Source organism: Pempheris klunzingeri, chromosome 3, assembly GCF_042242105.1.
Source record: "Pempheris klunzingeri isolate RE-2024b chromosome 3, fPemKlu1.hap1, whole genome shotgun sequence".
NCBI classification, from domain to species: domain Eukaryota; kingdom Metazoa; phylum Chordata; class Actinopteri; order Acropomatiformes; family Pempheridae; genus Pempheris; species Pempheris klunzingeri.
In genome coordinates, this window is record NC_092014.1 from 17,020,515 (window position 1) to 17,046,601 (window position 26,087).

Consider the following 26,087-nt stretch of genomic DNA (forward strand, 5'->3'; position numbering starts at 1 on the left):
AAGCTTACAGTAACAGAACACTCCAGTATCATGTTTCAGTTCAGAAAAAGCAATGCAAAACATTGCATTATGGACAGTACGGAGTACGGACAGGAAGAGATTGGTAGAGGAGATGGTGAGGCACTGTCAGAGCGACATAGAGACTGACTCAGAGGGGGGATGCAGCAGTTCAGAGAAGGGGGGGAATGAAAGAAACGCTGTCCGTGCAGTAAAGCGGCTGACTCACCCCTATTCTTTCAGCTCCGGACGGCTGCCGCTAATGCGGCCTATTCAAAGCTGGCTTACGGTAACAAGGCCGTCTGGGAGATAACAGTGGAAACCACAGGCATTTCTAACCCCCTCCTCTTCCACCTCTCATTCCTCTGCTCCTCCAGCCATCATAACCTCCTCTCCGCTATCGCTTCTCCTCTCAAAAAGCACTGCTTGGTGCATTAACTCTGACTCCAACGGCGCTTTTGGTGCTTTCCTCAAAATGATTACCCTTTATTCACTGGTATTTATTCATTGCACTACTTGAGAAGTCTGAAACCAAATAGCTTCACTGCACCTTTCACTGATCTTAGGCCTATTTCTAGCTGAAGAGCTCTGCGTGTACCCACTCCATTTCATGCGGTGCCGAGCGCAGCCAGACCCGCCACTGTCTGGCCGTTACTATGGAGATGCCAGCCCGGCCAAAACAAAGGCAGAACAAAAACTAAGCAGCCTCAAACAAGAGCCCTTGGCAAAGCTCTGACAGCCAAATCTGGCTTGGCAGCAGAGGCTGCAGCCATCTCTGTCTCTCTCTCAGTCTCTCTCTCTCTGTCTCTCTCTCAGTCTCTATCTTTCTCTCGCTGTGTGTGTGTGTGTGTGTGTGTGTGTGTGTGTGTGTGTGTGTGTGTGTGTGTGTGTGAGTCTCATCTGCACAATGGAAGAGTTTCTTCCCAAGCAAACATTGACTTAGAGAAATAAATGAATGGACATGACTAATGGAGATGGAGAGGACTTTAGAGCTAGCCTCTAAAGGCAAAGGCTCCTGTAAGGTTGTTTTCACTCACTTTGACAGGAGTTGAGCTTTGAAATGGCCAGTACCACAGCCTCAGGTTCTAACAGAAAAAACTGCCTTTGTTGATTTGTACTTGGCATTCTGGGAAAGACGGAGAGAGATCTCATACCAACGGACAAGCTGAGAACCTTTAAACTGAAATGTGACCACTCATAAGAGCGGTTAGTGTCGTCATAAACTCTTTCTGACATGTTACAAAAGACACAATGACAACAATTCCACGGAAAAGCCCGGCACCAGGGCACATCTGAGCTAGTGATGATGCTGCCTCACTGTTTAACGGGCTTCTGGTTTGAGCCACACAAGGCCTGTGTCTGTTTTTTAAAACCTTTATCCTTGTGCAAAATCTGCCACACTGGCATATCAACACCTAAGCCTCGCTAAAACCAAGGGAAAACACATCAGATAGATTCATACATACACACAGGGGCAACCACAATCTAAGGCAGTGTACTGCAAAAACAAAGCTGATTGACACTAAGACCAGATATTAAAATTGTCTTAAACTTGTTAAGAATCTACCATGTGTTGACATAATTCTTTTTCTTTCACATAGAAAACCATTCTGTGTAAAATACCAACAAACAAGCCTTCTTTTCTTCCTCTCACCAGCATTTTTGGTTTGATTTTAGGACAAAATATGAACTATTTGGACTGAATAGTTTCTTTTCAGTTCAGGCCACTGAGGCAAGTGATGAACAATACAGAACAGGTGACAGGAACAGGTGACAGAAACAGGTCAGACTGCATCGTAGTTACCAATCATGTTTCACAGGCTCAGAGCACCAGGATGACACAACCATATAAGGAAGAAAAACTTGTAAAGGGTGTGGTGGAACTTAGACTGAACAATGAACCTGCAGGAACGACTTTGTTTACTTGAATAAGACCAATAAATGTCCTCACCTCCTTTCGGTTTCCACCAGCAGGAACAGTCCTCAGCACCAAACACTGATCACACGCACACACAACAGGAGATAATAAGTGTGAAAGATATTTAAGAAATCCCTCTGAGGATTTGAGGCAGATTGGTTATTTTCTTCAGTGCCTGTCATACTTATTCCAAGGTGACGACAACTAATAGCCACCAGTTATCCTTATCTTCACATTAATTACTGCAAGAAACATGTGAGATCTTAGACCTGAATCCAACAAAGCTATTTTTATATCTTTCATCCAATCTACAGTATTTTATCATAAAGCCTGATGTGTACATTCAACAGCCAACAGGGATTATAACAAAGCAGATAAATGTGGGCTACAATCCGGGAAATAACTAACTGTGTAAGTTATTTTTATACTTTATCATTATACTTATATAATAGGAAAGGTAAAAATTAGAATTTTGAATAGAATGGCTATAACCGAGATTTTGCTATTTATAATATGCTGCGTTATAGATGCTTTAATAGATTAGATCACACTACATTTAAGGATAAGATTAAGATTTTTCATATTGTCAAGCAATGAAAAGACTAAAACCAACTATCTATGAACTGATTATAATAACTAGAACTGTGTATGTAACACTGCGTATCTAAAGCCTGATATAGCTTGTTCCACTTTGCCATAGACCTCCATTGTTGCACAATAAGCCACACTGTTGCACAGGCTGATATTAGCCTATAAATAACATGGGCACTGTGGTTTGTTTTGACTCAATCCCACACATCTTCATCTGAAAATAATCCCCAACAAATACACTATTTATTCCTGTTTGAGTAACATTTGCTAAAAAAATATAGGGCCGAGCCGGGTTTCTTTTTTTTTGAGAAATAAAAGTATATATTTATGACACATTATTAAAGATTCACGTCTTCTGTAAAAACCATTGGGCTTGAGGCTGAGAGCCCCAGGCAGGGCTGAGAAGTTGGAAAGTAGGAAAGTAGTGAGAGACGGACTAATGCACCATTGTTTTTTGTTATTTCATGGGATCTGTTGACTACAGCCAAAATATACAATATTGCTGGTCTTATAGTTTACACTGAGTTTCTATACTTTACGCTTTTTTCTCAGAGTACAAATTAAAGAATGATGACTCATCACCTACCATCCTAACCACAGTATATAATAGAAACACACAAATTCAGATAAATTCTTCATGTAATATGAGCATGAGTGTTTTTATGAAATAGCGATAAGGTCATTTTCAGTAATTGAGCTTTTTTCTGGTTTTCCCAGGGCCCTTAACCTCTGGATATACTGACGAAGACACACTTTTTCAATCCACTGGGAGACCTAGAATTTAATTTCACCTCTTTGAATACAGTCCTAATAAAAAGGATATAAAATTGTGGAATGTGAAGGTCACTAAACTCAAAATTTGTGCAGAGCTCTTTCTGAAAAGACTGCTATTTCATGCTCAGAATGTAAGAGCTGAAATCTGCAGCGTTTATAGTACAAGTCTAACTTCCATTAAGTGTCCATAGTCCTCACTTCATCCTAATCTTCATTAGAGGAAACTCTCTAAAAAAAAAAAAAGCTTCTCTGCACTTTTTCTCTACTTTCCTCTCACTTTGACTTTCATTCCCTCTCTCTCTCTTGGTACAGACAGAAGTTTATCTTTCAGATGTTCTTGAACTATTTAAAGAAGGACAGCCTTTGAAACATTAATGTATTTAATTACATGTTTCCTGAGAAATGTCATGAATATTTCATTCATGTAGTAGGATCCATTAAAAGCCTTTTACAGTGAACGTCCACCTACATGTTGGTGGAAGTGTCTGTGATGGACACATTGTGTTACTATACTTCAGTCATCTGTATGCATGTATGCTTGTGTGTGTGTGTGTGTGTGTGTGTGTGTGTGTGTGTGTATGAGAGCGAGCAGGGGAGTTGGAAGAAGAATAAAACAGAATAAAAAAAGAGAATTTAGACATTCCTGACCTAACAGACGATCACTATTTGGTAAGATGAGAATCTAAGAAGAAAAAAAAAAAAGACAGAGAGCAAGCAAGGACATCTCTGTCTGTTCTTGTCAAACATGCACGAGAGGGTTTTAAAAGCTCATCCTCTTCCATCCCCTGTCACACATGAACACACACACACACATGCACATGGAAAGGACACCAGCAGGACGTGAAAGAAGTGCAGAGGACAGGAGGTGGTCAGTTGCCGCTGCCATCTTCTGAGCACGACTCAATCACTGTGGTAATGTTGCTGCCACTTATGGATCCCCTCTGTGTGTTTCCCTCTGTGTGGGGACATATTTAATTTTTCATAACCTCCCACAGCATGGCATTTCAGTCACAGCGCTCCTCTGTAGAGCCGCTGCACAACTGAGCGGGGGGTCCTTACTTCAGAATCTGGCTGATATGGTCTCTAGTTGCATTTTTGTTACTTAGTTCTCTGCACAGCAATGCCATGCAAGATTCATGTGACATGTAATGCGGGACTAAACGGGTCTGTCGAGATTTTAAAAAGTAATTCCCATGACGTTCAACACCGTTCAGCTGTGTGGTGGTTTTGATTTGGTGTAAGTTGCTTTAAAGCCATAATATTCTGAGTTGATACTAAACCTGATCAGTGTATTCTGGGACTGTAGAGACCAGAAAGAATCAGACCAGTTCTACCGATAAGGCTCTTTTGGCAGGAGAGTCTGGCAACAAATAACACCATTTTATAGAAGTGTGGAGTTACAAAGATGTGAGCTTACCAGAACTCTGTAGCAGGCTACTCATCTGTGCTTGAGGCTAGCAGCTCGAGGCTATTGTTTGCCGCTACTAATGAAACATAACTGAATCTCTGATCAGTCTTGACAAGGAAGCAGCATGAGTAGTTTCAGTGATGCTTCAATAAAGGTGTTGTATACTTCAAACCATGTTATTGCACTTGTTTGTTTTTAATTAACGGTAGAATCTTTCACAATGTGCTTTTCACTTTGAAATGACAATGTATTGTGTGTGGATTAGTAGGAAAAACACATTGGATTCAGTCAGCATAATGTGAAAATTGTTCAAGGGGGTACATTCATTTTCTATCAACTGAACATCTGTGAAAACTGCCTTTTTCCATCTACGTAATATTGCCAAAATCAGGCCCATCATATCCACTGATGATGCTGAAAAATTGGTCCATGCATTTGTCACTTCTAGGTTGGACTATTGTAACTCCTTACTATCAGGCTGCCCCAATAAGTCGTTAAAGACTCTCCAGCTGGTCCAGAACGCTGCTGCTCGTGTTCTGACGAGAACTAAAAGAAGAGACCACATTTCTCCTGTACTGGCTTCTCTTCATTGGCTTCCAGTAAAATCTAGAATAGAGTTTAAAATCCTTCTCCTCACCTACAAGGCTCTTAAGGGTCAGGCCCCATCATATCTTAAAGAGCTCATAGTACCGTACTACCCCACTAGAGCACTGCGCTCCCAGAATGCAGGTCTACTGGTGGTTCCTAAAGTCTCCAAAAGTAGTTCAGGAGCCAGAGCCTTCAGCTATCAGGCTCCTCTACTGTGGAATCTCCTTCCAGTTTGGGTTCGGGGGGCAGACACCCTCTCTACATTTAAGAGTAGACTAAAAACCTTCCTTTTTGACAAAGCATATATTTAAGGGCTGGATCAGGCCTTAGACCAGCCCCTAGTTATGCTGCTATAGGTTCAGACTGCCGGGGGACTCCTATGGGGGACTCCTCTATTCTCTCTCCTCCTCTTCCTCTCCATCGTTATGTCTCATGTCAGTCAAATGTCTGCCTCTAACTTGTTATCTTCCCCGGAGCGTTTCTGTGCTTTCTCATCTCTCAGGTTCCTGTGGATCCTGTGGATCCTGGTCCTGGCCCTGCTGATGTGGTTCTCTGGTTCCTGTGGGTCCTGGTCCCGGTCCCGCTGATGTGGTTCTCTGGTTCCTGTGGATCCTGGTCCTGGTTCTGCTGATGTGGTTCCCTGGTTCCTATGGATCCTGGTCCTGGCCCCGCTGATGTGGTTCTCCACCAGCCAATGGATGTGCGTCTGTCCAAGGCTACAGCCTGTCCGTCCTTGGGAGCTGGATCTCTCCTTCACTGTGGTGCTCCCGGAGGTTTCTCTTTTCCCACTGGGTTTTTTGAGTTTTTCCTTCCCGAAGAAGGAGGGTCATAAAGGGCAGGTGATGCCTCGGACTGATCCATCGGACTGATCCACTGGCCTCATCGACTGCTGGACTCTTTATTAGATTGTTTGTTCGCTTACACTTGTTTATTTCAGTGAACTTTGTAAAGCACTATGAGACACTCTGTTGTGATATTGGGCTATACAAATAAAATTGAATTGAATTGAATTGAATTGAATTGAAAACTGATCTTGCCTTGCAGTCTTGCTGTGAGAGGCTAGAAGCAGACATTAGTTATAATTCCCTGATGCCCTAGAAAACATACCTCTGAAAGTAAAATGGCTGTTCAAACACACATATCTATAGTTTTTTATGTCCACATAGAGGAAAATGGTACAAGGACATAAATATTAAAAGATGTAGTACATTCATAAAATCATAGACCAGTGGCATGGATAAAAAATACACAGTACTCAGTTTAAGTCTCCACCATATATGATGGTTGCCAATGACAACAGAGACAGCAATGTTCTTTGCAAGCCATTTATCCCCCATTTTAGTCATCCCATATTGTTGAAACTCTCTTATGTAGTGTGCACCTTTATCCCAGCTCTGAGATGGTATTTAGGAGTGGTTGGTATCTAATGACCTTGGTCATTAAATAAAATCCCATTATCCCCCCATTTATACTCCCAAAAATGAATATAATAATGTCCTCTGGCCTTTCCGCCCTCCTTGCTTTCTTTCTGGGCACTTTAAATAGTTCTTGCGTAGTGCATGTTTGACACTGGAGGTGAACTAGCATACTGAAAGACAGCCAACCCCCCTTTACCCATCTGTCTTACTCTCCGTCACTTTCTATCTTTTACCTTCGTCTCTTTCTTTTTATTTGCCTCACTGAATTTTCTAAGGAGATGAGACAATGTGGCGGAGACACATTTAGAAACTTAAAACAGGGTTAAACAGTGGCAGTGGTGTCTCAATTTCCAAGTTTCCCAGCAAGCAGCAGACTTTTCACAAGCACCAACATATAGTGTTAGTGTGAGGATGGCATCAACTCAGAGGTGACACAGAGGAATACCAAAGAGTTGTCGGAGCTGAACAACTGCATTCGAAGAAAAAGAAGAACTGCAAAGTCAATAACTTTGTTTCATCTCAATACCCACAGCTGCACAAACCTCACCAAAGAATCCAAATTTCATCTTTGCAGGAGTCTAACAGAGTTGCAGATGAGGTGGAGTGACAGGGGATGAGAAGGCCTACTCAGTCATTCAACCCTCACTAGCTGATAGATTGAGACATTAGTCAGGAAAAGGGGCTTAAAAAAAAAGACACTAAGGCTAAGTGAATTATGGATGAAGCTATGGCGAGAAAGAGAAGGCCGAAATATATGTTGAGAAATATTTCAAAAAGTGGAGGATTCCATCAAAAGTTTCTCCCCCCCCCTCCTGCGTAAATCCTATTAGTCGGGTAGGATAGCACAGGAGGATTAGCTGACCCCGTCCGCTCTGTACACACTGTTACACACTGATAAAATACCGAAAATCTGAACCAGAATCTCAATCTCACTACTAAAAATGATATTATGCATCTTATTTACATTCACTATGTAAGTAATGCCAGAAGCCAACACACCGACAACATGCTCTATTATCTATTTTTCAACATTTTCCCTATTTCGGCATCACTGACCCCATTTGAAAAAAACACACATCAAAAGGAAGAAAAAAAAAATCTCTTTCAAGAAGGAGGAGGAATTTGTGGCATCTCAGAAATGTCACTTATAGCTAAAATCGCGTTGCTGGCCGAGCGAGGGGCGGTGGCGGTGGCGGTGGGGTTACGCTGCTTTGATGTGACCTGTGTGAGACTGAGAGCAGGAGGACAGAGAGAGAGGGGAGCTGAGCAGCGAAGGGTGTGGGAGCGAGCAGACAGCGACTGAAGGCTTCACAACATAACAACTTCACCTGGATGTGACACAAACACCAAGGGGAGGGAGGGAAATGTTGTCTAGCGGTCACTGTTCCCCATCCACCGGTCATGCTCTGATGCAGACGAAGACAATGTTATGCGACTTAAATATAAGAGGCGATGCCCATTCCGTGTCTGCGATGTGATCCGTGACACCCTCCTATGTATGGCGCGTTCTCAGTGCACAATTGTTAACATGGCAAAGCAAAAGTGGCGTGATGTTTTACAACTCGTTACTTATAGTTCAATACCACCGTCAGCAATCTTCCCTGAACTTTTTTATAGTTTACGTGAGAAGAAGCATGGACTATGTTTTAAACTTTATTTTCATACAAACACAATGATGTTTTTGACTGAAACCAAGGAGGTGGATGTGATATCAGAGCATCAATGCCCTGATGACTGACACAGGAAACAGGAGACACCAGATCAAGGACCCATCATCCTCTCCCTGTCACACTACCTGTCAGCTGATTCATCTCATCCATCGACATTTCCTCCTCACCCCCCACCCCCGGAGAACACGAGCCAAAATCGCATGGAGAGCTATCAAACTCACTATTTCTGTGCCTGTCGATAAGAGGGACTCGCTCATTTTACCGCATCCACTGACTCAATTTCAAAGTCTATGTAGTTGGCTCTGGGGCCGGGGATTTTTCTCTCCATCTCTCCACAATCAGCCCTCCTGGGGCAGAGAGGCCGACCACAATCGACATTTAAAATGGAATAATGCATACATAATGCTCTGGCAGTAGTGTTGCATTGCCAAACCTGAGGCAAAATATAACCACGCTCCAGGTGCTCCCTTAGTGAATATTGAGAAATGTATGCCTTGCTGATAATACAAAGCTTGACTTGCAGTTTGAGCCACTTTTCACACTAGACATATGAGGGCAGTTTTGCCAATCTTCCTCAAGTTTTGAGAACTGCTGAGGACTAAGAGGAGGATGTAATGCGCCAGTTCAGAGTGCAATTCTGACCTTTAAAGTAATATCATGTAATCTGCCACGGCTCATATGCACTGGCAGCTACTGTATATTCTGCAACACTGGGTCAAGAAAGTGCCTCTGTCTCTTGTAGCTAAAGCTAATCCTCCCTCTTTTCTGATAATTGCTGGAACATAAAAGCTGCCAGTTTGGCAACATGTGAGCTAGCTGAAATGACATTAATCTGATCTTTTCAGCACATGCTAAACAAAAAACCACAATCTTTTTCTTATATATTTCGATAGCTATTGTCTCACTGTTTGGCTACCGCTGACAGTGAGAGAAGAACAATAATTTAATTCCACTGTAGTCTTCTGTTAGCCAGTAAGGAATGCTGCTGATGTGGTGCCAGTGAGGCGAGAGAGAGAAACCAAGCGGGTTTAGTGAGGTCCCATTGGAAGGAGGATTAACATTACTGAGCTGCCTTCGTGTGTGTTCACAGTCTTGTGTTATGTAATGTTACTTGGGTGAAGCTGCTGGACTGGTCACACTGCTCAAACAGCAGGTGTGCTGCACACACAAGGCTTGCCACGCTATAACACAAATCTGCTTCTCTGATCTGGTACATCGTGTATTAGCTGACACACTGATATACCAGTTTATTAGATCTAATACAGGCCAAAACAGCAGTTCAATAAACCCTAACTTTGTGAGTCCTATTGGTTTTGGTGAACACTGTTTCAGATAAGTTTAACTCCATGGTCATTTCGAACTATCTGAGAATCATATTGCTTCTAATGTTTAATCCACCGCAGTTAACATGTTAGTCTGTGTGAAGAGACTAGCTGTCTCTTCATGCCTAGCCAAAGGGAATCTAAATAAATCAATAAATCCATCCATCTATTTTAGATGACTGGTATAGAGGACTGGTCGACAGCATTTAAACACAAACTCAATTTATGGTGTTGTCTTCACCTAACATCTATACTGATGACACCATAATACCTACACAGACACACAACCTAAATCAATACGTAGAGGTCAAACTATGTTCACAACCCTAAATACCTCAGCGGGGTAAAGATGCACATCTTTCCTCACCAGTAAACAGCAGCATATGTAAAAATCATATGTTTTTTTTGTTTTCCTGACATTCAATGTAAAGCGGTGAGGAGAGTAAAATGACGAAACACAACCAAGGATATGCTCTTGTTGTAAGAGAGCTCATTATACTTGTTCCCTCCACATCTCCTGAGAATAATTCATGACGAGTGTAAGAATGAGACCAAACAAATTTCGCAACATAGGGAGGCTGTCAAAAATGTGACATCTAGGCAGGTAATGCACACGTTGCACAGATGATAATATAGTTACTACAATATGAAGAGCTTTTCTCCAAAGGTGGTTATGTAAGTTCTAAGCAGAGTGAGTAATTGGCAGGAATGATGTTGTTAAAACAAACTAAACAGGCCACTGACACACTGAACAAACTGAAGAAGGGATATTTTTAGAAAGTATTAAAGATGCTCTAACACGTAAAAAGGCAGTCTGGGAAAAATTACACATCATAGAATAGGATATAGACGGACATGCATGTCAAAATGTGTCGGTTTTAGTGTGTTGCAGCAGTGTAACAACACGACACACAAAATTTCAGCTTGGTAAAGTCGATACAGAAACGCAGCCCTTTGCATAGGAAACAATCTGAAGTCTACAGGTGGGTCAGAAGAGGAACGAGGACGCCAAGGTGCCATTTACTGAATGTCTGTGAAACTGACAGGGACAATGTTGACACTGTTAAGTTTCTGTCAGCTCAGCATGGCCTGTATCATCCTAGATGCCTGGTTCCCAGGCTCCGGTGACAGACAAAGCAATCAAAGTCACTTTACTGCCTCCCTCTCCCTTAACCGCTCGACTTAGCGGCCGCTCCACCTTACTCTTTGTCTGCCTGTCTGCCCCTGCCATGGGACTTCAATTATCATCTGACTTGTGAAGGTTCGGTGGAAGGATTTAATCTCCTTTCTCTCCTAATTCATCCTACCACTTAGAGTTTTCTCAGTGAATCAAACCAAGGCCTGATGGAGATGGAATTAATAAAAGGAAATATTCATAAAAAAAAGACATTATTATTAAAATAACTAAAAACTCTTAGAGTGAGGGGTTGTGGACTTAATTTTCAAGAGGTTCCTGAAGCTAAACTTAAGGTCATGGTTATACTGTATATAAGTAACATCTGGCAACTCTCCTTAACCACTAGGGTTAGTCAGGGTAAAGAAAAAAGAACGAATGAAAAAATAAAGATGAGAGAGAGGGAGAAAGAGAAAAATAGAAAAGCACGTGTGGGGGCGAACAAGAGAGGGGGCGAACATTTGTATGGATGGTGAGGTTTCGCTGACACTTTATTTGGTGATTATTCAATGTAATTTAATGTGACTCTAATGAGGTGTATGGAAGCACACTGGAGACCACGCTAACAGCAACAACCCATGTGACAGCTGGGTCCAAACATGCGTTGAGTTGGCTCACGTCATATGCACATCTGCTGTATGAAAGTCGTATCATCCATTCATTGATTTCACCACAGATATATCAGGTTATGCGGGGACATCAGTGTCTGGAAGTCCATTTCAGGGATTTGTTGCTTTCCATTTGTTGTAATAAAACTTATTGTTTAAAGTCTAAACTAATAAATAATCACAAAGTAGGATATGTAAATGCGGTTTGTGTGTAAGAAATGAATGCTAACTGATTTCAGCCCTCTCTATGCGTGACTGCAATGGAAGAATCAAAACATACAGTAGACCAGTTACAGGGTGTATGCATGTGTTATGTGCATATTAGTTTTATGTGTTTATGTTTTTCATGCAGCTGTTTCTGTTCTGAAAATGTTTCATACACGGATGAGGTCACGGAATCCAAACCCACAGAGGAGCCTGTAACCACCTCACTTCAGAGGTTTTCACATTACATCAGCAGTATAAGCATCGGTGCACCGTGTTACATGAATGTAATCAATTTACGAGCATTTCTATTTAGAAAACCAGACATGTTCCCTCCTGGTGTGAAAAAGCCAGTGATTTTCTTCTTCTCTGCCTCATAGCAGCAGTGGAGGAAAGCCGGCTTTATGATGCCATGATTCACTGGCAGCCTAATGAGAGCCACAGCCCTAAGCTGTTTATGTGGAATAAAGGCCGCCTCTATTAGGCGGAGAGGGGGAGCTGGGCATTGCGTGGCAGCGCAGTGACAGTTCGGCTGATTGCAGTACTCGTTTACTAACAGGGCTGGAGGTGGTCAGCTGGCAGAGCAGCGAGTGGAGGCAGAACCAGCAGCGTTGCCTCCGAGCTCAACGCCGACTGGGAGCAACAGGATGATGCTTAGCAAATGTAATTACACACAAGGGTTTTTTCTCACAGAGGGTGTTGATCACAGCAGGCCTTCTTATCCACCATTTAATGCCATATTGTGCACAAAAACACACTCATACAATTACACATTAAATTCTATACCATATTATACTGTACATCTGAGTTTAACAGCCATAGACTAATTAAAAGGTCCAACAAATCAAATGTTTGTAAGTGGTGGAGAACTCGTTCCCTACTATAATTAGACAATGATCTGATGAGTGTATTATTTCACAACATTGTCGCTCATAGTCACAACTTCTTCGCCTTTTAAGTTTCAGCGTGAATCAAGATAATTAACAATCCAGACAGCAGAGAAAAAGATTAGATGCTCAGCATAGCTTAGATGCTTTCATTTAGATGCTATTGTGTTGTGATGAAGCAGTGTAAGGGGCTGTCTGTAAGAGGCCTGCAGGCATTTGATTGAGTTATGATCGGAGACAATAAAAAGCAAATAGTGGGAACAAAGTATGAGAGCAGGACAAAAAAAGTAAACAAATACAAACAAAGCATTACTACACTGCAATTTCCTGTACTGTGTTGTCATTGTTTTACTGTGTATTTGGTTCTGTCTTTGGGATGCAAGAGACAAATTTCAGAGAAATCCATTACATTTATTCGCCAAAGACAGATTTTACTGGCTCTTGGTGCTTGGCAAACACTCCAGACTCCAGCCAGGATAAAAAGTCATCAAATCAGTCATGATGCGTCTGCCCTTCATTCCCTCTCATCACATCACATCACATCACATCAAGGCCTGGCTACGCTCCAACTGCAAGGTTGCAAGGTGAACGTCAAATCGGAGACACAGACAAAGACACAGAGAGAGAGACGGGGAACGGATGCCTGACACTTCAACGGCTTCTCTTTTTAGGTCTCGCAGGAAGAGAGTCACTGCAGACAAAGGTTCGTTTCAGACCGAGGCTCAGTGGATTTCAGATGAACTGCAGGTGGAGGAACCGCGGCGGCGCTCGCGGCGTTGCAACGCTTACTTTTCACAGGACGAGCACTGCTGTAATCACTCCACAGGAGGATGTCCAAACAGGATGGATCGATTTCAAGGTGTGCCATAGTGAGCTGAGTGAGGTCGGCGGAAGTTTTAAGCATATCATACAACTGTATCCCCAACTGATGCACTGCTCTATTTAAACAACGGTCTCAGTTACATGCAACATGATTCTCCAGCTGAAGTTGGATCATAAAGGCACTCTGCTGTCTACAAAAACAAATGCGAACTGAATGTGCCAGATGAAGCTCGATTGGTTTCTGTTTTTGCTGCCTGTGAAATCATTTGCGTAGCGAAGAAGGAGACAAGTTTTCTTCCCCATGTTCTTATTGGCTAGAGCTGATCGCAGCTCTTACGAGTCATCTGTATATATCTCACTGTGAAATTAAATGTGTTTCAGTGGACTGGGACGTCTGGGATGGCTCAAGGATTCGGTTAAATTGTGTCTGTGACCTGCACGTATTTAATTAGAATGATCGTTAGCTCAATCTTGGCTCACAAACTTGTGTGAGACAGCACTGTCTTTGCTATTGTCTTACTGAGCCCATGGGATGACAGCCAGCTTAAGTAAGGAGTTGGCTGTTGTTAGCAGGCAAGGATCAAGCTCTTTTTACCTGCTGAACTTAAGCTTGGAAAGCGTGTGTCATAATTAGGGATGAATATCTGTAATAAATACCTTTAAAGGTATCGACTGAAATAACGCAGCACCAGGAAGTATTGAAACTTCTGCTGTCGAAATACCTGCATTCAATCCTTTTTGTACGCAGGTCTAAAAAAATGAATGAAAATGTTTTGCTGAGAAACTGGGAACACATTTAACATAATAAAGCACCTTATCAAGCATGGAGTAAAAGTACTGTATGAGGTGCTCTATTGGTAATGGTATCACTTTAAGGGTACTGGTATTGGTACTGGCAAATAAACGCTACCAAGCCCTAGTTACAACGGTCATCTTGACGCCAGTACACGTAGATGGTTTAGTACTGATGTTGACTATCAAAAGGTGGGTTATAACTTTGGTAACGCTGCTGTTTATAACTTCACTATCAAGTATAATACCATAAAATTAATCATTTCAGCTAATAAAAATCTCTGATTTATTTACCAAGTCCATCTGGTGAGGTCCTAGATTAATCAAAGCTTGTCAAGTCATCAAGAACATTAGTTCAGAAAAGAATGTGCACAGATTTGTTTTTTTATGAGTGAGGTGAGTGAAGCAAACATACAGCCGCTTTGTGTTTGTTTGTGTGTGGGTGTCGGACCGAGAAAAAGAGAAACAGAAAGAGAAAGAGGAACATACATGTGACAGGAGTCTCACACCTGGAGATCAAGTAAGGTTTCATTTCAAAGTGGTATTAAAATATCAAACAAGCAAGCACCAGCAGTCCCTGCATTATAAGTAATTCTTGATCTTAATCACTGACCACACTTAGCATTTCAAGCCACATCAAGGCAACAGCCTTGAAGGAAGGCCACAGCTCACTGATGATGATGGTGCGGACTAACCTTGGCGTTGGCTTTGGTCTTGCTGCTGCTGCTGCTGTTACAGTTGTTGTTGGTACTGGGATTAGCATCTTCATGAACTCTGTCCAAAAGCCAGAGGAGGAATTCAAGGGCATCATGCTGAGAGTTTCCCCGAAACTGAGAGCCGTATTTGGCTACTATGTCCTGAGAAGAAGAGAGACATCATAATTAATCTGTCACTTTCTGTGATTTCAGAAGTCATTAAAAAGTGACATACTTCCTGACAAAATGAGGCCATGATCACATGCAACACAGGAACTCATCATTTGTGAGTTAAAGTTGGTTCGACTTGGAAGCACTCAGGAGAGAGATGGAAAAAAACAGGGCCATTTCTCCCTCTTATCATCACTTAATGAAGACTCACTCAAGAACATCTGTCAGACATCATTTGACTATGATAAGGTCGTGTAAGAAAGTCACAAATCTCTTTGGATATAGCATTCTGGAAAAAAATAGAAAGGAAGTATAATATAAACCACAGGAGATGCAAGCAGCAAATCAGGCAAACACAAATAGACCTTTCAACAGTGTTTACTGTATTCTCAGATATGGTTGCAACTAAGGGATACTTTCTCCGTTAATTACTTTATCATTTGGTCATCACTTCAGTTTGGAATAATATTGGAAGGTAAAACATACTTTTAGGCCCTTATATCTCATTCATATTAAATTTAGATTAAACTGTAGGATTGATGTCAGAAGAATCCCCTTTTTACAAAGATATTTTCAGAAGAGTTTTGCTTGTTGTAAGAGCATCAAGGACAGCATCCTGAGACACATCAGAATAAGGCAGATTACTCAATGTATAGCAGGAAGACTAACACCCAGTTCAGAGGGTTGTTGTTATTTAGCATTAGAAACGAGTGAGATTAAATCATCCATTTTTTTTTTTTTTGCAAATATTTTAAGATTGTGAGTTTTTAAATAATGTACTCAAGGTGCTGTTTTTGGCTGCAAAACAGCCAAATAAAAACAAAATCAGACACATTAGCACTTATGAGCCATTTGTGGTGGAGTACGTTATGTTTATCGAGACTCATATAACATATGTAGTGTTGACTTTGAATGGTTCCTCATCTGAGTCGAGGGTTCTATAGAATAGAGGATGTCATTTACTGTGCAGATGGTGAAGCCCCCTTGGCAAATCTTCAACCTGGCAGTACAGAGAATCTATACAATCACCACAGTTTCATGGTGGGCACCCAACATTCGTGTCACCAAATTGGTATTCAGCCAAATGTGAAATACGGTCACAATCCCCCCCTTCTGTTCCTGAGTTATGGTGTTGAATAATGACCAAGATGATGTGAATGAAAAGTTTTTGCAGAGCATTATGTCATGGTGAATAGCCGATGAATTCTTAACTTCTTTCCAAAAACGTCTTTGTGAAGTCACAGTAACCTTGAAACTTTGACCACCGAATTCTAATCAGTTCATCCTTGAGTCCAAGTGGACGTTTGTGGCAAAATTGTAGAAATTCCCTAAAGGCGTTCCTGAGATGTTGCGTTGTCCAGAATGGGACAGACGTACATAGATAAGGACGAGGGAACACACAGAAGGACGAGCAACGTGAAAACATAATGCCTCCGGCCACAGCCAGACTGTCTAATTCAATTAAGAGCTGTGAGTTTATGAGTCAGACAGAGAAAGTGACACACAGAACTAATGACAGCATTAACATTACACTGGGTGGCTACTTCTCCGTCTCTCTGATGCTCTCCAACTCTGCGTGTGACTGACAGCATCCAGGCTCTGCTCCACACCTCATTAAAAACCACCACATCATACCTGCAGCATCCCAGTATCTAAATATAAACACGGGAGGGAGGCCCCCCTCTACCTGACGGAGACAGCCCACTAATGAGCTTCATCACTATGAGGAAGCACTGACAGGGGATGGAGGGATGAGGGACAGATGGAGAGAGGGAGAAGCGGAGAAAGAGGAGGGGGGCGGGGGTGGGGGGGGAGAGGAGTGAGGGACGGATGCTGGCGGAGTTTCAACAGACCTGCGAGTGTTTTTCTGCCCCCCCCCCCATCAAAAGGACGGCGCAGTTGTAGCCGAGATGAAAAGTGAGAAAAACTGAGGCAGCGCAGTTTCTCAGAGCTCAGAGGGGCGAGAACACCGAGGCAGCAAAGAGAAAGAAGGACAGTCTCCAAGGTTATGATGAGAAACGTGGTGATATCAGGAGGTCACGACTCCATTAAGATGAGGGGACGACTGGCCTCATCTCTGCTGTTTTCTACCTCTGCTTGTGTGCGGGCAGGTGTGTGTGTGTGTGTGTGTGTGTCAAAGCTGGTGATGGTAATCTATTTGATATCTGTTTACGGTGATGTTTCTCAGAGTGTCTCTGGTGAAATGTGCCAGGCCGCCTAAAAGGCACTTTGGCAAAGTGGCTCCCAAGCATCATGTCTTTTTTTTTTTTTAATTGAATTCTTGTAAAGGGAGACATGAAAGGGGGGGGGGGGGGGGGGGGGGGGGGGGGGGGACAGTAATGAGATGGTGAGGACTTCTGGAGAGACAAAGGAGAGAATTGCAGTTTAGCTGAAATGTTGAGTTGCTCTGTAAACACTGGAGGTGTTCAAAGCTGACCTGAGTTCAGTTCTGGTGGGAACTGAAGTGTTTGTTGAGCACACACTTCAGAGCCAGTGAAGGAAAGGATAAAAGTGGGCGTCAGGGTCAATTTGAGGGAGCACACGGCTCTATTTTTGGGAGAACTATTGATCAGTCTAGACCAAGGATCTGATTCTCAACCTACACCTGATTGGATCTGACCTGATGTCGTGGATGCTGCCAGTGTTTCTCTTAATTCTGTCTAGCTTGAAGCAAGCTTACTTTCATGTATTGATTTTATTCATTAGTTTTTTCATTAAATCAGAACATGAGGAACAGAGCTGAGGAGTCTCCATTTTCCATAATTGTTGGCTATGTAATTATTTTCACTGTGGAAATGAGCATAGTTTGAATTTGACAGCATTCGTCACACAGTGTTCCAGCTTTTGAAATTAAAGATTACTGTTGGTGTCTTAATCACACCTGTAACTATTAAAGTGAAACTCCACTCCACCAACAGGCCAAACTGAATGTTAGAGAGACAAAGTTATACAGAGTACTGGGGGCTTTAATTAGGTTTGGTTTCAGGTCATGTTAAAACAGAACCCTACTTTTTGGGACCCAATCAAAAGTCTAATCCCCAAGTGAACCCAGGTACAAATTAGCAGGAGTACAAGGTGTGACTCATGGGGAAGGCAATTTCTTTCTATTTGATTTCCTGTCTTAGCAAAGAGAACAAAAACAAAAGAATCAAGCACTACCAGCTTTTCTACAAACAAAAGGAAGCAACGCAGAAGAAACGAAAGATAACAGAATGACGACAGACAGCCATAAACCTGAGCCGTCTCCGCAGCAGGGGTCATGACCTCCCAGCGGTCAGCAGAGGCAGGGATGCAACATCCCCTGCCTCCACGCCCAGATGTCTGTTTTAGTGTCCTATCTTGCTACCTTTGCTTCACCTCACACCATTACCCTTGCATGCCCTCCCCACATCCACCCTCCTACTCTGTAAACAATGATGGACCTGAGTGCTAGCAAGCCAGGAATTTACTATAAACACACATCAGGCAAATGACCCTCCTCTCCCTAAAATCCATCCCGGCCTGCCAAACGGGCCTGAGCGGATTCCTCAGTGACAGAGAATGATACTGACAAATTATGACGGAGCACAACCTTAAGAGGAAGTGCACACACTCTTCTTTTCCACACACTGCTCATTCTCCCACAGGTGTGGCGGGACCGAGGCCGGCTAGAATCTGTCATTACTGGCTGCTCCATTTGCAGTTTCATTTTTCAGCGTCCGGTGTTGTCGGCTCACCTCTGCTGTCGGAGCAGATTGGACGCAGGGCAGTCATCACTTACAGCCTCCACTTATACCACTCTCTCTCCTCTCACGCTGTGTTTCATCTATTCTTTTTCTGTCTCACACACACACACACACACACACACACACACACACACACACACACACACACACACACACACAACCTCTCTGCCCTCCCTCTTTCTATTAAATCTATTTTTCTTTCCTCTCTATCATGTAAGAACTATTCCCTCGGCTAATCAGTCCCAGCTGAGCTCCAGTCAGGCAAACTCTAGAACACACACACACACACACACACACACACACAAAGATGAGCATCTCTTAGCAGTATAGCACCAGCTATACTGGAGGCTGTCCTTACATGCCTCTTCCTCCTGCCATCCCTCCATATCTAAACTAATTCAGACTTCCTGTGTCACCCTAGGCTATACTGGATTCAAATCCAGAACGATGGAGAACTAGGCAGGTATTTCTGATGACAAATCGAAATGCTACGTCTTGGACCAAGACCTGTGTTTCCTCTGCGATGCCGAGAAGCTCGGAAATCCTTCGATAAGAGTGCCAGCGAGTCAAGACTGAACAAAGCCTGCGTGTCTGCAGATGTCCCTGGTGTGGGATTTACAGCCGATCAGTAAGAAATAAGAAGGGATGAGATGCGATGGAAATAATCGCCTCTGAATGGTTTACAGCCCTGGGAAGGCTCCCCGGGCTCTGCTGAAACTGAGAAATTGATACTCACAGCTGAGGCTGTAAATACGCTACTGTGTGCACAACTGAGAGTCTAGAAAGCTGTACCTGTCACACCATCAACAACTTATATTCCATTTCCATGTGCTTCCTATCACAGAGATAAAGTAGGAAAGTCATCCCAGACTCTCGTCCATGATGCGGTGATCGCAGTATCACACCCCAGAATAGTGAAGATGAATTAATTCTCATGGCTTCCTACACCGTGTCGTTGAGCCTTGGTACATAAATCATGAGAGGGATAATAAACGTGGTGGAAAATGGTCTCATATTGCAGTGCTTACACAGATACAGCGCAGACACACTTCTCCTTGTGCTTCTTTATTGCCTTTTGTCACAGTGTTGTAGGTATAATGGCGTGCGACTCACTGAGTCGTGGGAATGCATGCTGCTTCCAAACAGCATATGGTGGCTCTGTCAGAGCACTCGTAACTGGTCTACTTTGTGTTTATAAGTGTGAGATGAAGTGTTGGAAGCATTATTACTTCCTCGCTCACTTCAGCAGCTGAGACACAAACCCTACCGCATGTGTGTGGCAAAATACTAAATAAAATGATCATTATATGTATCGTGTGCTTAAAACAGAAAATAAAATCTTCTAGCCTCATACTGTTCACACTGCTAAAAATTTCCAAAAAAAAAACTCCCCATCTGCTTCACGGAGAAACTGCAGCAATCAACCTGAAATGAGAGGCAGCCCGACTGTGCAAATTCAGCACAGAGTCCAGGTGGTGCATATCCCCACTGAAATACGTGGGTGTGTGCGTGCGTGTCTTTCTACAAACAATGTATACGTCTTCAGCACTCTGAGAATGAGAATGAGAGCGGTTCTTGACGGAGAGCAGAGACAAGAAAAGACAAACAAACCATCAGTCTCACTGCCCTTCCTCACCGTCACACACCGCGCCTGCACTCCCAGAACAAACAAGACTACTTAAAACACCAGGCTTCATCTTCCCGGCCGAGCTCCACTGGCCTTGCAGAGCTGCGTCCTGTCAAGCGTAAAAAGATGAATCAAGGGCTCCTCGCTACAACTTCAAAAAGTGGTTACTGTGTTGTTAAACCCTTTAGGTCGGGACTGTAATGCAGGAAAAAGAAAGTGCACGCTGTCATCAGGCTAAATTTGTGTAGACAACTTTGGGAGCAACCAATAAAAGGACACTTCATCCCTCCAGATTTCATGCACAAACATCAAACGTGTAGCGAAGCATTTACGTGGCAAAGTATGTAAATTTGACCTTTAAATACAGCACCTCCATTAGGCTGATCACTGTCATTTCTAAGCATAGCTCATGGTGCAGGACTTACAGGAGTCTAATGAGGGCACGCAGGTGAGCAACTTTACAAATAAGATAAGCACTTAGTTGAAGAGGTCTTTATAGTAAAAACACTGTCAATTTAACAGTCACATACTGTACTTAGGTTTGGCAGAGGCTAAAATAGTGAGCCGAAGCTTGTTTTCCAGCTCCGGCTCAAACTGCCTGCTGTATCTGTGTGAAAAGACATTCTGGCACCTTCAGTTGAGACACTGTGACTTCTTCTGACAGTACTGCAGGAGCGCATACCTCACAGAGAAGTTTCTTTAGTCTTTCCACTTCTTTGCAGGCCAGCGTATCTCTTAACGCGCGGAGAGATTTGGTAATAATGACCAGTTGTCAGAGCTGTTTGTCCCTTTTTTTCTCGTGTTACAGACCAGGGAGGGTCATATGAGGATCGCGACAAGGACCATAGTTTTGTTTACCAGCAGTGTCTCTCCCTCCCACTTTCTCTTTCTCTCTCCCTCAGAGTGCACACCATTGGAGGCATCTCAGCAGGGGGGCATCCTCCTTTTCCAGGCTGAATGCACTCGCTACAGTAAACATCCTCTCTCCTGCTTCACCCTGGGATGAGCAGACAGACACAAATCACTGTGTCGATGTGATGGGGCGAGGTGAGGAAAGGGGAGCGGATGACATGCTGTTGTTTATTTTTACTATTATTGCAACCGACTATAATGAGAGGTATTAGAGCAAAACAGAGGAAAAAGGGAATACCTCTATTTAAGCACAAGTCTGCACTTTCAGACATTAAGTTCAATGGCTAATAAACACAAAACAGGTGGCCATTACAGCGACTGATATCAGCCACCATTTTTAACCCATTTGAATGCAGTGGGCCTGAATGAAACACAAGGACTGAGAAGAGACTGGATCGCACATTCTGTGACTATTTGATCACCTGTAATTCAAGAGGCAGTATACTGCCAAGGTTTGGCCCAGAGTTAATGCATGATATCAGTGAGATAGCTGACCCCGGAGCCACGGTATCACATTGTATTCGGTACTGTGCAAAACTAGTGTCCTGAAATCAAGAGGAATCCATCTCATGTGACACTGTATCCAGGAGCCAATTCAAAAGGGGTCATTTTATTGAATATACATTCTGATTTCTACATTCAAAGCCTTTAATACATATCTAACTACCCTTCAAGACCTTATGTTCATTCTTTTTCACATCAGAAGCTTCTTTTTATTATTTCAAAAGTCTGCAGAGGCGCAAGTTGGTGAGGCTGCACGTGAGAAGAGTTTAAAATCTGCTCTTTCAATCAAGAGCAAAAGAAAAACACATGCAGGTGCTCAGCATTAATGATCCATAACACAGTGTCTCCATGTGTTTTTCAGATCAAAACAGCATCAAGCTCCTCTTCTGGATTAATCACTGCCTTTCCCTTATAGCTTTGGTATTGACGGCACCCTCTCTCTCACACACACCTGTTGATAATTTATTACTAACTCATGGTTGCGGATGAGGGAAGCTACATCCGAAGTCGCTGTCATGCATGTCAACAGCTTCCATTATGAATAAGAATCTGGCTCGTGTTGACTCTCCATCCCTGTGTGGATCTGTGTGCGTGTGGTTTTTTTGTGCACATGTTGAAGACCCTCTCCCCTATAACTTCCCCCAGGCTGGCTGTTGATGCAACAGAGAACTTACTAGTCAGAAGACTACTGGTTGACTGTCATTCCAATAAGCCCAGAGGGAAGGCTGGGGGGCCCTGCAGCCCAGGCTCACAACAGTCATGAGTGACTGCATCAGCAAGAAAACCTTCAGGGTGTAAGTGTGTGACCACCTATTCTTTTCATATCCTTATATTTTGACAGATAATGATGCAACCATAATGTAGTCTCTACACTACTATCACATGCTTTTAACAGTCTGTGTGAATAACAAAGGACTGCTTGACTCCCCCGCAGTCCCCGTGACAGTCAGGGAATGCAGACAAACCATGTGAAGAGCTGGATTGTTGAGCAGGTGAGTCAAGTGGAGACACTGCAGCATGCATCTAATCAGTAACCACATTGCACACACACACACAAAACCACCACTGGTTCAACAAACAATAATAAAATGTCGTAACAGAGAGGCAAAGTGGTGAGGAGTTTTTATTATTACTGCTTCACATAGCTAATGCTCGCCTCTTCCGCTGAAACGCTGAACCACCGCCTTTACACGCGGAAATGGGACACACGGGTTGACCGTTGAACCCCATTCAATCAAGCGCTCACCTGACATGTTCATTCAAATATTTGTTTTGCCAATATAGCCTGTGGTAGTTTCTAATACTGCTTACAAATCCCACAAAATCCTCTTGACATATGCCCGCTGTGCTGGTAGGCTTGCAGCTGAGTGGTGGAGGGCCACAGGTTACACCAAAGCTACTACGGCTGTGTGCTGAAGGAAATAAACTTTTTGGCAAGTAACTGGGGGGAGATTCCATAGGAGGAATGTGGGTAAGTAATCCCGCCTGAAGATAATGACGTCTCTTTATCCATTCCTGAAGTTGACCATTGAGGGCCCTCTGGCGCAAATTTCCTGTTGAGTACCTCCTAATCCCCTCTTTCAGGCTCTCTCTCTGATATGTATGCACCCCATCTTCTCCAAGTACTCATTGAGTGCTGCACAAGTCAAGGAAGCTTAATTTTATTTGGCCTTGAGACCCACAAACTCACCGGTGCTCCTGTGCTGGAACCTGGGCACAGGTTTGCCTGCGTGTCAATTAGTTTGTGGTAATTTGATTTAAAATGCCTTCAGGCCCTATGATTTTAGCTTTATTGTGCGGTAGCAGAGCACATTCCCAGACAAATGTGCAGTTAGTAAAATCATCACAAACCAACTGACACACAGTTCAATTTGTGGGTTTCGGGGCCCTGCATGCTTTGTTCAGGCACAAACAGCCTTTTTATTACCCACTTTTCTGGTGTACAGCATACATTTCCAAACATCAGTGCTTTAGCAATATTTACCAAAATTTGCATCTAGTATTTGTGTGACTATAATAGCGGCAAAGTTCCCAAGAAAATGTTTTTGGACTGAATTTCTCTAATTCTAATTTCTCAGTTTACAACAGCTGATAAGAAATGACTTTATTAAACATCTGTGAAGTTATTTCTAATCAGCTCCTCATGCCAGGACATTAGGTGACCACAACAGTACTTAGCACTGAGGTAAAAGGGGCATCAACACAAAAACACAACAAAGCAGTGGCATCAGCCAAATGGATAAACACCCAGAGTCCTCCCTTGTCCTCACCTTGAACTCCACAGACAGCTGCGGCGTGTACTCCAGCGTCCACAGCGCTCGAACCAGCGACGCCAGCTGCTCGGTCACCTCTCCCCTGGCGGTCTGCCGCTCCTCGCCTCTCACGTCGCCGTTCACCCTCCTGAGGCACACGTCCGACTTGTACTGCTCCAGCCCGAGGTACTCGGCCAGCAGGTCCGTGTTGCTGAGGCACTGGACCACGGCGTTCATGAAGCAGGTGTTGCCGTGGTTCTTCAGTCCCAGCACCCCGGGGGTCTTGTCGCCGTGGCACCACGACAGCCTGTCTTTCACCGAACCGTGAGAGGAGGACACCGTGGAGCTCTTCTTCACGGTTCCCTCCCTGGAGACCTGCGGGCAGTCCTCTTTGAAACCCCCAGAAGCGCTTTGCCCGAAGCCGCCGTCGTCGTCCTCTGCGTCCGGCGGCTCCGCGTCGCCAAAGTGCGCCAAAGTGCCCAAAGTTTTAAGGATCCTTCCCATGAAATTCCCAAAAGATCGCAGCGATTTCCTCCTGATGAACCTCCCGGTTTTGTATTTCTTCTCTTTTCGCTTCGTCGTTTTGGGTTTCATGGGTTTCCTCACCTTGTTTTCCTTGCGGGTATCCATAGCTCTAATACTTAATAGGACCGCGAGAAAATGAAACAGGCTGTGGAGTCGCACCTGTCTGGTAGACTGTCTACCCCTCCTCCTCCTCCTCCCCCCTCCCCCCCCTCCCCTCCTGTCTCTCCACAAACCTTACCGCTGAGGTGACACCGACTCGGTGCCAATAAGCCACATTATCACTGCTTATTTTCTCTTGACATGCCGACAATCCACAGCACGATGTGATCACCAGTCCGCGCGTTTAGATGGGTCACGCTCCCTCCAGGAACTACACCGATGAGGTGCTCCCTTCCCTCCACAGGGCAGGTTCAATTACACTTCCTCATCGATGGCTCTCAGCGCTGGATCGTGCGCTGGAGGTCTCTGACTCTCTCTCACCACCGCTATTCTTCCCTCCCTCCCTCCCTCCCTCCTCTCCTGTCTGCGGGGCTGCAATGAACAACTTTTCTATTCGGAGGTTCCTGTCTAATGCCCGCCCTCCAGACATGAATGTAATTAACCTGGATTAGATTACTTATAGATTCTCACAATAGAAAGGTGGATACAACGAGCAGGAAATCCTTCTCGTGCGCGCTTCCACGCTGTTGGTGAACTGGCAAAGCGCGTAAAACTTAAAACAAGTCGCGTTTGTTGCACAGGGAACAAGGAAGTCGTTTTCTTTAATAGGTGTCAAGCACTGCAGCCTTAAACTGCCCCCTGTAGGACCAATTACATCACCTGACTCCAGAGGGGCTGTCACAGGCAGGAGTCTAAAACTTCAGCCTGACCCTATTTCCAAACCCAACCCTAATCATTGAAACAACTCAGCTACTGACATACTTTTAGTGGTGCAGTATAATCAATTCAATTCAATTTCAATTCAGTTTTATTTGTATAGCCCAATATCACAACAGAGTGTCTCATAGTGCTTTACAAAGTTCACTGAAATAAACAAGTGTAAGCGAACAAACAATCTAATAAAGAGTCCAGCAGTCGATGAGGCCAATGGATCAGTCTGAGGCATCACCTGCCCTTTATGACCCTCCTTCTTCGGGAAGGAAAAACTCAAAAAACCCAGTGGGAAAAGAGAAACCCCCGGGAGCACCACAGTGAAGGAGAGATCCAGCTCCCAAGGACGGACAGGCTGTAGCCTTGGACAGACGCACATCCATAATCGGTGGATAGTATGGACTCATTAGATTCAGTGTGACCAATGATCGTAAAGCTGCTCATTGACCACCTGTAAACATGTATCTGCCTGCATGGTCACAGAGTAGGAAGTTATGGTTGATCAGGATAATGCTGCTGTACATATTATGTTTCCCCTGCCCTCCCTATGTAGACGGGTACCCAGATGTACCCGTCACATCACCTGCAAAGAGGGTCTCGCTTTAGCTTCATCCTGCTGTTGAAATATCTCGT

The 26,087-nt window shown here is 43.6% G+C and overlaps 1 protein-coding gene across 1 annotated transcript in view; it reads right to left on the reverse strand.

Moving 5' to 3' along the window:
- The window catches only part of usp43a (ubiquitin specific peptidase 43a), a 101,395-nt gene extending 76,656 nt beyond the window's left edge, over positions 1 to 24,739 (reverse strand). Inside the window, exons 1-2 of the mRNA XM_070856382.1 lie at positions 24,078 to 24,739; positions 14,869 to 15,030 (exon numbers count right to left, since the gene is read on the reverse strand). Of these exons, the coding sequence (XP_070712483.1) occupies positions 14,869 to 15,030; positions 24,078 to 24,689 (774 nt within the window). The 5' untranslated portion in view covers positions 24,690 to 24,739. The remainder of the gene's footprint in view (positions 1 to 14,868; positions 15,031 to 24,077) is intronic.
- Between the last annotated feature and the right edge of the window lie 1,348 nt (positions 24,740 to 26,087).